We start from the raw sequence: 17,047 nt of genomic DNA, 5'->3' as shown, positions 1-17,047 counted from the left end.
GATGGAATAAAGCTGAGCAGAGGGTATACATCTGCTTCAGGGAGAAGCAGAAAAATCAAGAATTCCAGGACAGCCTGGACTATTTAGAAAGTCTAAGGCTAATCAAAGCTCTATAGTAAGATCTTGTGTCAAGGCAACAACCAAACACATAGATAAAACAAAAATTTCTATGATTAATAATTGCTAAAGCTGAGCAAATGATATATAAATATTGTGTGTATATGTATTTGAAAAGCATTTATAATTTTTAATATTTTAGATGTTTGAAATGTGATGCAAAAAATATGCCTCAGGCTATAATTGATGAGTTCATCATGGTTCTTTTTTTTGTGTGTGTGTGGGTCATGGGGCTTGAACTCAGTGTGGGCACTATCCCTGAGCTCTTCAGCTCAAGGCTACCACCCTACCCTTGAGCCATAGCCCCACTTCCCATTTTCTGGAGGTTAATTGGAGATGAATCTCAGGTCCTTTTGTGCCCGGGTTGGCTTTGAACCTTGATCCTGAGAGCTCAGCCTCCTGAGAGCATGGTTCTGAGTAACTGCAGACACACAATGTTTTGCTGCCTACTTGAAACTATCATCTGCAGGGAGGGATGCATAACACTTGTGCATGCGTGCACACACACATATATAACACACACTCATGCCTCACTGCTGCATTTCCCACTGAGGTTCTGCATATGCCCTTGGTGTCTGCAGGGGTTCCCAAGAATGGTCAGTTTAAATTCTGAATACATGAATACATATGCAAAGGGAAAAAAAACCTAGAACTAAAGAGCATAGGTATACTGTGGATATATATATATAACACACATACATATACATATATATAATATATAATCTTCTATTTAAATGCTGTTTTTTTCCTAGACAGTTCACTGGATGTTTTCTGAAGCCCTACCCAATGGCTGGAGGGCCCCTTGCCTCTGGAAAGGAACACCTGATTGAGAAAAGTAAACCCCACAACAGAATCCATTCATCTGTGGCTCAGACTCGGAATCAACCAGACTTGCAGCAACTTTATAAACCCACTCAGCTCTGCCATAACTGCCTGTGGCAATCACTGGAGTCATGGAGAGGTGAGCTCTCTTAGAGACACAGAGGGCTGATTATTCTTCACACTTGGGGAAAGGGAAGCCTCTCTGATCAGGGTTAAAACCCAATCAGCACTGACCTGTGCTGAAGAGGTAGGAGTCACAATATTCCTGGAAACCTAAGGAAAGGAGAGCTCCAACCAGAAAGGAGAATCAAATCACATCCAGGACCCCTTATGCTTTTTCTCTATCTTCCACACTGCCTTTAGTTTTAAAGACAGTAACTCTGAAATCTAATTGTGCCTCGGAATCACCTAGGGCAAATGTGGGCACCGGAACACAGACAGGACCATGCCTGTATGTGTGGTCTATGATGATGCTGCGATTAAAAAGGCGAGGAGCTAGAAAAGACCCACAGAGATGCATAGCATCTGGCCTTTGCAGAAAACGTTTGCCCACCTCGACCCACAGCCCCTGATGTCTGTAAGTGGCTTGTGGGCCAGCAGCATCAGCAACCATCAGGAGTTTGTTAGGAATGCCACAGACCCGTGGACTCCACCCTGGCCTGATCTCAGCCCATCAATCAGAAGCTCACTGTCGTGATTATGGCCCCTGCCTGTAGAGGCCGCTGTAGGCGTCCCTGGGTCTCTGCAGCATACAACACTAGCGGTAGTCTGTGGTAGGAAGTGTTCTTACTCCAGGTCTTGTTCCTTTGCTGGGGACGGCCTGCATCCCTGTAGGATGGCCTTCAGGTCCATCCAGGATAAAATTAAACGCGGAAGCGCCATCCCAGCACCCCAGAGGACCAGCAGAGGCCCTTGTTACAACAGCCATTCGACATCTCCTTGAGTTCTCTCCTCCATAAGCGACCCCTTCAGACTCTGTGAACCAGCCCTGAAAGTACGTCGTATAACAGCAGAAAGATGTCACAGCTACAAATCAGAAAACTCACAACAGTAGGTGTCCTGAAAGGAATGTTTTAGGAAGGACCAGATGCCCTGGCTTAGGCAGGTACGTAGATCATTCAGGCAGAGACAGAAGGGAAAGGTGCTTGAGGGAGCAGTCTCCCCACAGGTTGTAGAGAACTAGTGGGGATGAGACTGGAGACAAAGCCTTAATGGCAGGCTTTGTCCAGACATTGACGTATGTGTGTGTCGATCGTAGGACTTGAACGCTGGGCCTGGGCCCTGTCCCTGAGCTCTTCAGCTCAAGGCTATCACCCTAGCCCTTGAGCCACACAGCCACTTCCAGTTTTCTAGTGATTAATTGGAGATAAGAGGCTCACAGACTAGTGCCCGGGCTGGCTTTGAACCTCCATCCTCAGATCTCAGCCCCCTGAGTAGCTAGGATTACAGGCATGAGCCATCACACCTGGCTCAGACAATTGATATTTAGAAGACTATGGGAAACCATTGTGGACTTTGAGCTGAGGATGAGTGTGACAGTGATTGCAGCTGTACCGGTTTCAAGTATGATGTGGCCTCACAGGGAATAGTCCTACAGCTGTCACAGATGTCTGGGAGAAAGGCTATGAAGACCTAGCACAGAGGAAAGGCCACACAGTAGAGAGAAAGGCAAATTTACCTAGGTACTAAACCCCACCCACTCACTACTTACCACTGAGTGCACTTATTCAAGCCATCTCACCTCTATAATTCCTGAAAGATAGAGCTAACAGAGTTAGGTAATAATCCTGCATGCACCCAACCAATAGAAAGAAGAGGTTGTGTTCAGTGTGTTTGTACACACACACACACACACACCTATCACTTATGATCCCAGCTAGCAAGGTGAGCCTGTTATGGAGCCTTTGCTCAGTAAGTGGTTCTTGGAGGTAGCTACTAATTGAGTGAAGCCTTGGTTTCAAATGGTTATTGTTTATTGATGTACCTAAACCTGCATGCTTGTCTCCTAAGAAGGGTACACTGGTGACTGCAGGTTCACTGTAACTAACCACCATGTCCTGTTGTTATGGCAACCGGTTTCCCAAACAGCCATGATATTTTCTACAGACCCTTTTGCTTTCCTCATATGCTAAAGTCACAGGCCCTACAAACAGCAACAGGATGATTCTTTGTTGTTGTTTGGCAGCTCCTCTAGGAAATGATGTCAACACTACATTTGCCATGTTAAGCGTCAACATGACCCTGCCCTAAGAACTTCCTCAAATGTTCCCACTAATAGGAAATTGGACAGTCATGGACTGTTAATAAGCTGGCATATTAGTCTCTGGCTGGTACTAATGTTACAGGCAAATGAAGCAGAAAACAAAGGAATGTCCGCCACCCATTTCATGTACACAGCACAGAGCATGGAGCCCAAGGTCAAAAGATCACTTTTTTTCAAGATTTTAACAACATTGATTTTTACATCATATTTCCAATGTCATGTTTAACAAGCAAGTATTCAAGAAAGGACTCTCTATATAGTCACTGGCACATAGATTTTAGAACATAAACAGTTTTTGTATGTCATAGATACATATTAATCTATGTAATAAAGCATTATGTCTATAGAGAATATAGCCCATCATAGATTTTTATGTCTATTAGTAATGTGTACATCTCTAAGACCATGTCCATAACCTAGGATACCCAAATACTGAGTCATTGCTCTTGTATCGTTTGGATCTAAGATCCACATATTAAGAATACCATGTGCCTTTTGTTCCTTTGGTCTTGACTTATCTCACTCAACATGATTCGTTCCAATTTCAGCCACTGCCCAGTGAATGCCATTATTTTATCTTGTCTGTTGGCTATGTAGAATTCCTGTGTGTGTGTGTGTGTGTGTGTGTGCTGTGTGTGTGTGTGCTGTGTGTGTGTGTGTGTGTCACATTTTCTGTATCCATTCATCTGTAGTGGGGCATCTGGGTTGTTTCCATTGCTTGGCTATTATGAATAGTGCAGAGATGAACATGGCTGTGCAGATGTCCTTATCATTATCCTGGGTTATGGTGTTCAGGATAGATGCCCAGGAGTGGTATGGCAGGATCATAGGGAAGGTTTATTTTCAGTTTTTTTATATATATATTTTTTATTGTAATTAATAGAAGGGTTACATGATATTTGCCAGATAAATGGTGCATTAATTCCCATACATTGATACCCTTTCACATGTTTTGGTCCCCATTTCCCTTCCCCCCTCTCCCATCCCCCATCTTGTTATTTTCAGTTTTTTAAAGAAATCTCCAAACTGCCTTCCAGAGTGGCTGGACTAGTTTACATTCCCACCAGCAGTGCAGTAGGGTTCCTCTTTCTTCACAACCCCACCAGCATTTGTCTCTGAGTTCAGAATATTGGCCATTCTCATTGGGGTAAGGTGGTATCTTAGGGTTGTTTTTCAGAACATCATTTTTAAGATTTAAGTTAGAATAATATTTGTTATTTAAAACACTATTTCAGGGCGGAGAGTGTGGCCTAGTGGTAGAGTGCTTACTTAGCATGTATGAAGCCCTGGGTCTGATTCCTCAGTACCACATACACAGAAAAGGCCAGAAGTGGTGCTGTGACTCAACTGGTAGTGTGCTACCCTTGAGAAAGCTCAAGGACAATTCCCTACCCCTGGGTTCAAGCCTCAGGATTTGCAAAACAAAAACCAATTCAGCCAAGCACTGGTAGCTAGCTACTCTGGAGGCTGAGATCTGAGGATCATGGTTGAAAGCCAGCCTGGACAGGCTTGATCTTGAATTAACCAAAAAGAAAAAACAGAAGTGGCGCTGTGGCTCAAATAGTAGAGTGCTAGCCTTGAGTCAAAAGCTTAGGGACAGTGCCCAGGCCCTGAGTTCAAACCCTAAGACTGGTATATATACACACAAAATTTAATTTCAGTATTAGCACATGTTGCCTTTTTAGCAAATGCTTAAAAGTATCTTACATGCTCACTTTACACATGAAAATATTCAAGGTACATTATTCTTATAGCAAAATCTTAATACTAGCAATCAGGTCCTAAATTTCTGGTAGATATTCTTCCAGTCTCCTTTGTCAAAATGACCCTGGAATTTTCAGGATGACATGTGCTCAGCCAGAAGCCTTGATTTCTTAGGCTTTCTTTATAATCAGGATCTCCTATGCCATATATCTTTGCTTTTTCCAGTCCTAGGGCTTGAACTTAGGGTCTGGACACTGTCCTTGAGCTTTCTCAAGGCTAGTACTTGGTACCAAGGAATGGAACCCAGGGCTTCATGCATGCTAGGCAAGGACTCTACCACTAGGCCATGCTTTCGGCCCCTCCTATGCCATATAGTTCTGGCCAATGAGATCCAAGCAAAGTTCACTGGGTTCTTGCAATGCTATTGTTTTTGCCTGTACTTCCCTTTCTTCTCCTCCAAAATGAGAAGCACAATAGCTTTAAGTCACTAAGGTTAACTCCATACACATGGAGGCCAAGCAATCAACCCATAGGAACCCAGGGTTTTGAGAGCCTCCTTGAGCAGGTACAGCTGCCCCCTCCAATATTCTGATACAAACACTTGACTTGCTAACCTTCCCCTCTGGTCTCACAATCAAACACAATCTCCAACTAGTACAAAAGGTGAGACGGGTTCCCAGCATTGGACAATATCCCCTCTGTGTTGGGCACTGGAGGAAGCACTGGAGCTCCAGGTGAGTCAGTCAGGTCCTTGACCTCATGGAATGAGAGTCAGGAAACAAACACTAAGTGAAGAAAACAATGACTGTGGTGTTAGAAGGAAATAAATAAGTCACTGGGGAAGGCTGGTGTTCCTGAGGAGGTGACCTGTGAGTTGAGAGCTGAAGGGAGTAGGAAGTTGTCATACAAAGAGGTGTGACACTCCAGCAAGTGCCAAAGCCTGGCAACTGGGAAGGGCTCCTATATTCAGAGAACAGAGATTCCAGCATGGCTAGAACACTGAATGTAAGAGAAAACAAGATAAACAAAGCTGGAAAGGCCATAGGGACTGAATCAGGCAATACGTGGAGAACAAGAAAGGGACTGGTATTGTTATGCTACATAGAGTATAAAGCATAGTTATCAAAAGGATTTAAACAAGAGAGCACTGTACTTGGCATATGTGTTTGAAAGATAGTTCTGCCCAGGATATCAATAATGGCTTATCAAGAATCAGAATGGGGACCGGGAGTTTGGCCTAGTGGTTAAAGTGCTTGCCTAGCATGCATGAAGACCTGGGTTTGATTCCTCGGTACCACATACATAGAAAAAAAGCCGGAAGTGGTGCTGAGGCTCAAGTGGTAGAGCTCTAGAGCCTTGAGAAAGTCCAAGGACAGTGCTCAGGCCCTGAGCTCAAGCCCAGGACTGGCAATAAAAAAAAAAAAAGAATCAGAATGGAGGGGGCTGGGAGTCTGGCCTAGTGGTGGAGTGTTTGCCTAGTATGCACGAAGCCCTGGGTTTGATTCCTTGGTACCACATTAACAGAAAAAGCCAGAAGTGGTGCTGTGGCTCAAGAGGTAGAGTACTAGCCTTGAGAAAGCCCAAGGGCAGTGCTACTGCAGGAGTCCAAGTGGAAGATGAGAGTGGCTTGGCCTGGGGGTGGGGGAGAGCCAAGTGAAGATGTTGGGGAGACCTGAACCCAAATGGAGCTGCCTGTGATACCTTCCCACATGGTCACAGAAACTTATCTACTCACCTAGACAACTTTCCTGCCACTTTAATGATCAGAATGGATAATGAAAACAGGTTCAAAACTGTCATGGCAAAAAGGTTACAGAGTGGGTAACTGGAGAGAACAATGGGAGAATTTACAGCAAGTTTTAAAAATGTATTTTGGTAAGCTGAGGGAAAAAATAAGCTAGCTTTGGGATTGTGGAGACCGTGACAGCATATGAATAAGAAATGAATCGACTTCTGAGGAAAGTCTCCTAAGGTTCTGGATACAGATGGCTACGTGGCAGTCACCATCACTGAGGACCTTATTGGCAGGCCAGGCAGCTAGACACATGGGTGAGGGAGCCAAGGGAAGGGTGCCTCAAGGCTTGAGACTGGCAAAGGAGTCTAATCACGCCAAGAGGTGAGGAGACCCAGCAGTAAGACTCTGAGAGTTTTGTGTTTGGGAATGCAGTCATTCTGATTCCTGGCATAACATGTGGAAACTGAAACGCAGAAGAGCTAAGAAACCTCTCAGGGTCTTTAAACTCAGATTTCTTTTTCCCTCCCTTCCTTCTTTCTTATCTTCCTTCCTTCCTTCCTTCCTTCCTTCCTTCCTTCCTTCCTTCCTTCCTTCCTTCCTTCCTTCCTGTGTGTGGGCCTGCCACTGTTCTGAGCTTTTGTGCTCAAGGCAAGTACTCTTCTCACTTTGAGCCACGGTGCATTTCCAGCTTTTTGGTGGTTAATAGAAGATAAGAACCTCATAGACTTTCCTTTTGCAGGCAGGCTTTGAACCTTAATCCTCATGTCTCAGCATCATGAGTAGGATTGAAAGCATGAGCCACCAATGCTCAGCTTAAACTCAGATTTTCTTAATCACATAGCTATGCTACCTTCAAGAAAAGTAGCATGGAAGGTGCTAGATGGGGAGATAGGCCCAGGGATTTGAGGCTATGCTTCACAAGAGGAGCTGGCTTGCTAGTGAGGAAGAAGTGCAGAATGTTTAAACAGTCTGGATCTGGCTGTGTGGTCCCATGAATAGATGCATCAAAGCACAGGGCAGTGGCTTGGAGACAATCAAAAGGTTCTGGGTTGGACTTCCTAGCCAAGAGGCATCTGGCTGGCAGCACTGACGTGGCTTGGCCTAACTGCCCACAAAAACGCCTACACCCAGAGAAAGGACTCACAACCTTACCCATGAAGTCTAACAGGAAATCCAACCTCAGCATGGAGGGAAAATGTGCACCATTTGCAAAGCAGATAGCACTAGGTTAAGAGTAAGCTGCACAGCATTCTGGCTTTATGTCTTTACACAAAAGCCACGTAAACAGACACAGGCAGACATGTGACACCTATGCCAGTGGACACTCAGGCCCAGCGCTGGGAGAATGTGGAGCAGCCTACCTGACCCTGTGGCTACGCACACTATAACACAGAGGCTGCACGCACACAGTCAGAAAGAGACTGTGTTTATCCCAGAACACAAGTGGGTAGAATATAAAATCGCATGCTCAGCCCCAGCCCATGGCAAGGGACAGAAGCGTGGATGGGATTACATATGCATAGTGTGTATTTATGTCTGTTTAAGTAACCTAAGTGAATTCAACTACATTTTCTCAACATTGGAGGAAAAAGGAAGGGCTAGGGTGCAGCTTACTAGCAGTATGCTTACCTGTCAAGCACAAGACCCTGAAATGTATTCATTATCTGACTTGCAAAACTGTAACCTTACTCTATACAGCACCTTTATAAACAACAACAATACAAGACCCTGGATTCAATTCCCTTGATACTTCAAAGGGGGAGGAGAAGGGAAGAGAATATCTTTATAGGTGCAATTCTTCGGTCACCAATATTTTCCTAAATATAAAGAGAAAGCCAAAACAAAACAACATTTAGAAAACCTACAAAAAAACCCAAAAAAAACAAAAACCCTCCTGGCCTTTGAGTTTCTACGCAATTGGAAAGATCTTTCTCCCATCCCATGAACTTCAAACATTACCCCCCATAAGATGGAGCAGGCTCATTTATACTCAGGGAAAGATCTGAAAAGAGGAGGCGCCTAATTATTGATAGAAGTGGGTTCTTTGTTTGGCTAGTCCTGGGGCTTGAACTAGCACTGTCCCTGAGCTTTTTTTGTTCAAGGCTAGCATTCTACCACATGCGCCACAGCACTACTAGTGGCTTTTTGGTGTTTGATTGGAGATAAGCGTTTTGTGGACTTTCCTGACCACGCTGATTTCCAACCTCAGTGCTTACATCTCAGCCTCCTAAATAGCTAGGATTACATGCATAAGCTACTAGCACCTAGCAGAAATGTTATTTTCTCCCGTGTGCTTTTCTATCCTCTCCATATTTTTAGAAAGAGCATCTGTTGCATTTAAAACTAGAATATATTGTTCTTCCCAAAGAGAGTTCATGGTTGACGGGCCTAGCAGGTAAAGGGGAGCCAGAGAGCTCTGAGTACATCCCCTGCAGCCCCACTGGGTGGAAGATAAGCACAGGGCACCAGGTGCAGGGGGAAAGCCAGGAGAGCTGCAGGATTCTCATCCTCAGCCATGGGAATGTTGTAGGAGGCTCCCACACCACATGGATAAATTGTCAGGCAGATGAAGTGCTGGAAAGCGGTAAATCACAACCAACATGCTCTGGATTTAAAACAAGAGACCATGGGGCTCTTCAACTTCCTAGGCGGGTGACTTCGCTCAATCTCTTACTTTCAGTGAACCTCAGTTCAGGAAAACGATGATAACAATGGCTTGCTGAGTTAATCTGGATAGGAATGTGAACTGATGTCCAAAATAAATTAGGTTGAGAAGATTAATAAATACTATATCTAAACAGCAAAGAAATAGGCCTACCTTCAGAAGGAAACGTGAGGCAGGAGTCATGGAAAGAAAGTAGCTATGGAAATCCTCTCATTATTTCCAAATGTCCATAGTATTTATGTTCACCGACTCTTTGATATGAGCCTGCTAGTGCTCCAGAGACAAATTACTACCAGCTGCATGGAATCTGTAAGCTCATTTCTGGAGGCGAAAGGTCCAAGGTTAAGGTGCAGTAAAATTGTCTCTTTCTGTGAGACTGTTCCATGTCACACTCAGAGCTTTTGGTAATTTGCTGCAATCTTTGCAGGTCCTTGCCTTGTAAAAATATTACCCGTTTCTGCCTCCACCACCATGCAGAGTCCTCCAAAGTATTAGCCCACAAAGTTCCCATTGTATCAGGGCATTGGTCATTTTGGCTTAAGACCCCACTTGATTCCTCAGGAAAGACCTTGTCCCCAGAGCTTCATCCCCACAGAGATGGAGGCTGTGGGATACTGAGCCAAGGAGGGGACAGTATGGGAGGAAAGTTGGCAGCTAAGCTTGGCAGAGCTCAGTTGCACTTTGGGCTAGGGGTACAGGTTATACGTGTGAAATGTGTATTATAGATGGGAGCCAAGGGGGCACTTAGACTAGCCTGAGAAGCTCTGCAGGAGTCCTGAAGGGCCTGTATTTGCATTGGAAGCCTACCTACAGGGTAGGGCACAGAGATTCAATGATGGATGAAACATGCCCTTACCTAACAGTCACCCTTAAAAGTGGCCAACACTAGTCAATCATAACTATAAAGTTTATTTGTTAGGTGCCCATGGATAATGTTTGTAAATTTGACTACTTAGGAGGCTGAGCTCTGATGATCTAGGTTCAAAGCCAGCCCAGGACAGGAAAATCCATGAGACTCTCATTTCCAATTAACCAACAAAAAACCAGTAATGGAGCTGTGGTTCAAGGGACAGAGTTCTTTCCTTGAGCAAAAATGCTCAGGGCCAATGCTCAGGCTCCAAGTTCAAGCCCCAGGAAAAGCATCATACCAGCACTGGTATATACCATGGATATGTAGGGGCTGGGTGGGGAAAGAGAAGCGTCCTGTAGAAAGTCTCCTGGTGGTCTCAGAATAGGACTCAAGAAAAGAAGCTTGCCTTCCCTCAACCTCTTCTGTCTGGAAGGGGTTTCTGGAACAGCCTGTTGACTCAATTGCAAGTCTGTGCAATGATCCCTTCCCTGGAAAGAATGAACAGCAGATCCCTGAATTCCTCCATACTTCTCCTTTATGCTCTTCTCGTATGAACAATGCTGGCCTTTGGTATTCACTTTGGTATTTACCCCCTTTATATTACTCACTTTTTTTGGGGGGGGGTCGGTCATGGGGCAGGGCTGAGCACTGTGCTGAGCTCTTTTGCTCAAGGCTAGCACTCTATGGCTTTTTAGCACAGCTTCACGTCTGGTTTTCTGGTGTTAATTGGAGCCACAAGTTTCAAGGACTTTCCTGCCAGGACTGGCTGGCTTTGAACAATGATCAGTCTGTCAATTCAGGGAAGCAAAGACTTACGATATTCTCTTCTTAGCATTGTCAGAACAAACCAAAGGTCAGCAAATTGAAACATTAAGTGGAACAAGTAAGATGAATTTTAACAGGAATAAAAGCAAAAATACCAAACCCCCATGCTGAAACTAGTAGTACTAATACAGGTTTCAATAGTGGAAAACCTAAACATTTCTAGAGTACCCTCTATTCTAGTCACTGGGAATTTTTCCTAGCTGCTGGGAAAATACAGTATTGCTGATGTCTTGAACCTTCTATTTACTTAGAGTCTAAGGTTTTTGACTAATCACAAGTATTCATCAAGTTCAACAATTAAAAAAATAATCCCAACTTGATTTTACCTTACTAGGAGAGGTTCATTCTGGGCTGCATCAGAACATAACTCCAGTTGCCTCATGCTGCTGAGCTCAACTGTTAGTTGAACATGACTTTGGGTTCCTCCTATTAAGAGGGTCTTTGAGAAACAGTAACATGAATGGAAAAATCTGGTCCAGCCCATGAGAGGCGTGAAAATGAGAATAGCCTGTGCTTGGCCTGGAGAGTCAGTGGTAGAAGGCGATGGGCCAGCATTGAGAGAGATGCCCATGCAAGGTGTGAGCCCACTGGTCTGGATTTCACCAGGGGACAATCACAGGAGAAGGAAGTCTCTCCCAGGGAAGTTCCCCTAGGGAAGAGAGATCTCATGCTTGGAGTGGATGCCCTCCCCCCCAAAAAATGGTGTTGCCTAGCAAGCCCCTTCCCATGTTTAGCGAGGTGCCAGGAATGAGTGTAGGCAGGCTCCGCTGTTGTGAGGAACATATCACGGTAGATGGGATGAGTCAGAGGAGCAGAGTAATACATGAATAAACTGTTGGAAAAGACTCCTATGTACATATTTAGCTAGTCTACAACAACTTCCACACACACACACACACACACACACACACACACACACACTCAGTTACCAAGGCAACCATTCCCCGCAGCTCTACTTTGTTCTTTTTCATGCCGAATCACTTCAGCTGTATTTGCTTGCTGTGCAGCCCTGACCCTGGAGCGTATGGAGAACTACTTCACTCCCCTGGGAAATGCTGCGCCTTGTCAGTGAGGACAACAAGCCCGTCCACGGCCCGGCCCACACCATCATCAGCCAGCACATCATTTGCTAACCTGCTGGAGACATTGGTAACATAAAAAATAACCATTACAATTGCCACTGTGAGTCAGAATGAGTTAGAGATAAACCCAGTGTTATGACAGCTTTCACAGACAGTTCCAAGTTTAAGGGTGAAAAAAAAATAATAATAGAAAAAGAAAACAAGTTCCTTTGTGTAAAAGGAGCCAGAGTACATGCCATAGGTACAGCTACTTGGGAGGCTAAGGAGATGATGTGAACACAAGAGTTCAGCAACATAGCTGCGAGAACTTGTGTCACAAAAAGTGCGTGTGTTTGTGTGTGTGTGTGTGGAGAGAGAGAGAGAGAGAGAGAGAGAGAGAGAGAGAGAGAGAGAGAGAGAGAGGGAGAAGGAAGAAAGGAAGAAAGAAAGAAAGAAAGAAAGAAAGAAAGGAAGAAAGGAAAGAAGGAGGGAAGGAAGGAGGGAAGGAAGGAGGGAAGGAAGGAAGGAAGGAAGGAAGGAAGGAAGGAAGGAGGAAGGAAGGAAGGAGGAAGGAAGGAAGGAAGGAGGGAGGGAGGGAGGGAGGGAAGGGAGGAGGAAGGGAAGGGAGGGGAAGGAGAAGAGAAGGGGGAAGGAGAAAGAAAGAAAAGGAGGGAGAGGGGAAGGGAAGAGGAGGGCAGGAGAAAGAAGGGAGAGGAGAGAGGAGGGGTAGGAGGAGTGGGGAGAGGGGCAGGGAGGAAAGGAGCCAGTATTCCTAAAATATGGAAAGACTTATTTTCAATGTTAAGGTAGTGGCTATGTTTTAGAATGCACGGATTTAAGGTTATCAGTATTTTAAATATATCTTTGTTTCCTACTCTATATAATGTATTTAGATTTTATTATTCAAAAATGCTACTTATAAAGGGATCAGGGAACACTGGAAAACTTCCTAATAGGAATATTCACCTGGGTTTTGGGGAAAATCTATGACAAGCACTGAGGTAGGATTTTTTCTTTCTTTCTCTTCTTTTCTTTTTTAACTGTTAATGTTTCCAACATTTGTGACCAAAGGTTATGTCTACATTATAATAGGTTCTTTTTTTTTGTCAGTTGTGGGACTTGAACTCTGGATCTGGGTGCTGTCCTTGTGCTCTTCAGCTCAAGACTACTGCCCTACCCCTTGAGCTACAGCTTTACTTCTGGTTTTCTAGAGGTTAATTGGAGATAAGAGTCTCCTGGTCTTTTGTGCCTGGGCAGGCTTTGAACCTCGATCCTCACATCTCAACCTCCTGAGTAGTTAGGATTACAGGCGTCAGCCACCATGCCTGGCTTCCTCTTCTTCTTTTTTTTTTTTTAAATTGTGACTTATGACTGGACCAAAAAGTTCTTTCAGATTTTTGCTGCCTGGGAAATAGACTATGAAGGGGTTATTTAATCTAGTGTTAAAATCTTTTGCACTTCCTCATAAAGTCACTCTCGGCTTGGAAAGAAAGCCCCTTTCTATGCTTGAAAAGTAAGTCCGACTTTCCCAGCTAAGGATGGACAGGCGTTCATTTGTTTACCCTGACTATGCTGGAGAAAGCGAGGGACAGGGACTCAGAAGACCCCACCCAGGAATCAGAGCTGGGTTAGCAGAGGGGAAGCTGGACCACAGCACAGTGAAAACAGCAGAGCCTGGTCAGATGAAGGACAGGCGTGGAGTGAGGTGAACTGTCCACTCATCCATCCACCCACCCATCCATCCACCCATCCACCCACCCATCCATCCATCCACCCACCCATCCATCCATCCATCCATCCATCCATCCATCCATCCATCCATCCATCCATCCACCCCATCCATCCCATCCATTCATCCACCCATCCATCCATCCACTCATCCACCCATCCATCCGTCCACTCATCCATTCATCCACCCATCCATCCGTCCACTCATCCATCCATCCATCCATCCATCCATCCACCCCATCCATCCACCCCATCCATTCATCCACCCATCCATCCACGCATGCATGCATCCATCCATCCATCCACAGATCCTTCCACCCATCTGTCCACCCACCACCCCAGCTCCCCTCCCGCCCTCCTCCACGCGCAGCCTCCGTGGGAAACCCAGCGTGGGGCTGCCCCAGCCCTGGGGCTCAGCTCCCTGCGGAGGGTCTGCCAGGGCCGCTGCTCCGGGGACCTGACTCGGCCAGTCCTCCGCACCCCCGCTCCGCATCCCGCCATGCAGTCTTGGGCGTCCCCGGTGCCCCCAGCCTCCCGCTCCGGTCGGGTGGCGGGGCCGGCGGCAGGTGCGGGGACCCGCGGGCACCCGACTCCCTTACCTGCCTGCAGGCCGCCCGCCTCCGGGCCGCCGTCCGGGGCTGCGGCGCTGGGCGGCGTGTCCGAGTCGGTGTAGGTGAGCCAGGTGGACTCGGTCTCCCGGGTCCAGCTCTCGTAGTAGCGGGGCTCGATGGCGTCGGCCCGGCTCCCGCCGCAGCCCATCCTCCCGCGCGGCGTGCGGGGCGCGCTCCGCTTCCCGCCCGCCCGAGGTGCGGCTCAGCCCGGCCCCCAGGTGCCGCCGGCCGGGCTCGGGCCCTCCTCCCCGCCCTCCCCTCCGCCCGGCCCTCCTCCTCCCCGCCCTTCCTCCTCCCCGGCCCCCCCTCCTCCCCGGCCCCCTCGCCTCCCCTCGCAGCCCCAGCTCCCAGGCCCCGGCCCGACCCCTCCCCCAGGGCTCCCGAGCCGCCAGACTCCCGAGCAGCGGCTGGTGGTGGGAGGGGAAAAGGGATCTCCGGAGGGATTCGACCCCAGCCCGAGACTCCTCCTCACCCGGCCACCCAGCCGCCCGCCCCTCCCTCCCTCCACGGCGGGAGCCGCCGGAGCGAGCCGGCCTTCCCGGCTGGGCTGGAGCCTGGGGGTCGGCCCATCTCCCCGCTGGGCTCCCGCCCCGCCCTCCAGCTCTGTGACTGTGCGATCCCGGGAAATCCTTCCCACAAGAAGCCCACGATCCCCAGGGCTCTCAGCCACCAGAACCCCCAGGCAGCCCCCCCCCCCCACGAACCTCACATCACCCCACGGACGGCACGCCCGGGTCCATGCGAGTTCAGCCCCAGGGCTCAGATTTGGATAGGCTAATACATCTGCTTACCAGACCCCAGAACCGAGGGTAAAAGACGGGAAATCCTTAAAAAAAAAAAAAAAGATGCGGCGGGGGTGGGGGGGTGGAGGGGGAAGGCTGGAGTTTGGCCTAGTGGTTAAAGTGCTTGCCTAGCATGCATGAAGACCCGGGTTCGATTCCTCAGTACCACATACATAGAAAAAAGCCAGAAGTGGTGCTAAGGCTCAAGTGGTAGAGCTCTAGCCTTGAGAAAACCCAAGGACAGTGCTCAGGCCCTGAGCTCAAGCCCAGGACTGGCAAAAAGAAAAAGGAAACCAGAATGCTAGCTTCTGGTGGGAATGTAAACTGGTGCAAGCACTCCGGACGGCGGTCTGGAGGTTCCTCAAAAACTAAACATAGATCTTCCTTATGATGCAGCCACACCCCTCCTGACATCCACCCAGAACATCACAAGCCAGGAGACTGTAAAGACACTTGAGCACCCGTGCTCATTGCTGCACTATCCACCATGGCCAAGGTACGGAAACAACCCAGATGCTCCACGGTAGACGAGTAAATCCAAAACCCCTAGAAAGAATAATATTTCATTTGCAGAGATAGCTTAAACCAAGAACAAGTCCTGTTAAGTGAAGCCAAACTCAGGCAGACAAGCAGCCCATATGTAGAAGCTAGATCTAAAATACAGCTAGGTAAGATAATATAATACATACAGACATTCACACACAGTGAGCCCAAAGGAGGCTAGTCTCAGGAGAGGAACACAAAGATGCAATGCTTCTGTGCGTCTGATCAGATCAAATAAACAGTTGTTGAACTGAATGCCAGGAAATGGAAAGGAGGACTTTTCTTCGCTGCTGTTTTTGTTTTCTTTTTGTCTTGTTTTTCATTTTTCTGTCTATGGGAGGGTAAGGGGTACAGAAATGAAAGGGCAAAGGGTGAACAAATGCAGCAGTGGTATCACTGGTCAACATGTTGAAAGTAAACTGTACAACTTGTGGGAGGGGAGGGGAGGAGAAAACCAGACAAGAGTGAGTAAAGGGGTGACACTGTCCAAAAAGAAATGTACTTATTACCTGACTTGAATAACTAACTTCTCTGTACCTCATATTACAATAACAAATTTTAAAAACTTAGAGTGCTACGAAAAGGGAAGAGTTTGGAAGAATAAGTCTTCAGGGACAGGATTCTGTTAGAATACAATATGGTGGTAGATATGTATCATATTTATCCAACATGCTTCTCATATGGTTACAATATTTCACCTCGTTATCTGATATATTGTGTATATGCATATTTGGTTATTTGAAATCGGATAGGGAAGGGGGGGAACAAGATGAGGGGTGGGGGTAGGGAGGGAAATGAGGACCAAGACATGAGAAGGGGTATCAATGTTTGTGAAGTAATGCACCTTCTATCTGGTGAATATGATCTAACCCTTCTATTCATTACAAAAAAATATATATGGAGAGAAAAAACAAAACAAAAGAAAGCTGTGTTCATTATGTACATACAGATGTACTTAGTCTACCAGTGTACATATAGAATCCAGTAGGTTAGGCAAACTTCAGAGAATTTCATGATGCACAATAAACTCTCAACACATGTCTTCTGTGTGAATAATTACCTTTTCTATGATCCTAGGGTTTGAACTCAGAAATTCACTCCTGCTAGGCAAGCACTCTACTACTTGAGCCATGCCTCCAGCTTATAAAGTAGCTTTTTGTACCAATTAAGTTGACTGTAATTATTACAATTCAGGCTATAGAGGGTCCAGTTTAGAATAAACTGTCACAAATTCCTATGGCGGGCACTATAGTACCAGAGGGATAGATCAAAAGGATCACAGAATCAAAACCAAGAATTCCTCTTCCTCATGCTGTGACCACAGTCTGCTCCCACCTGAGG

The 17,047-nt window shown here is 46.5% G+C and overlaps 1 protein-coding gene across 1 annotated transcript in view; it reads right to left on the bottom strand.

Annotated features, from left to right (window-relative positions):
* The window catches only part of Baalc (BAALC binder of MAP3K1 and KLF4), a 46,094-nt gene extending 31,474 nt beyond the window's left edge, over nt 1–14,620 (bottom strand). The window contains exon 1 of the mRNA XM_090339181.1: nt 14,370–14,620. Coding sequence (XP_090195307.1) covers nt 14,370–14,529 — 160 coding nt within the window. The 5' untranslated portion in view covers nt 14,530–14,620. The remainder of the gene's footprint in view (nt 1–14,369) is intronic.
* Nucleotides 14,621–17,047: the final 2,427 nt, after the last annotated feature.

Source organism: Megascapheus bottae, chromosome 9 (assembly GCF_031878675.1).
Source record: "Megascapheus bottae isolate mThoBot1 chromosome 9, mThoBot2.hap1, whole genome shotgun sequence".
In the NCBI taxonomy this organism is placed as follows: Eukaryota; Metazoa; Chordata; class Mammalia; order Rodentia; family Geomyidae; genus Megascapheus; species Megascapheus bottae.
This window is presented reverse-complemented; position numbering and strand designations above follow the sequence as displayed.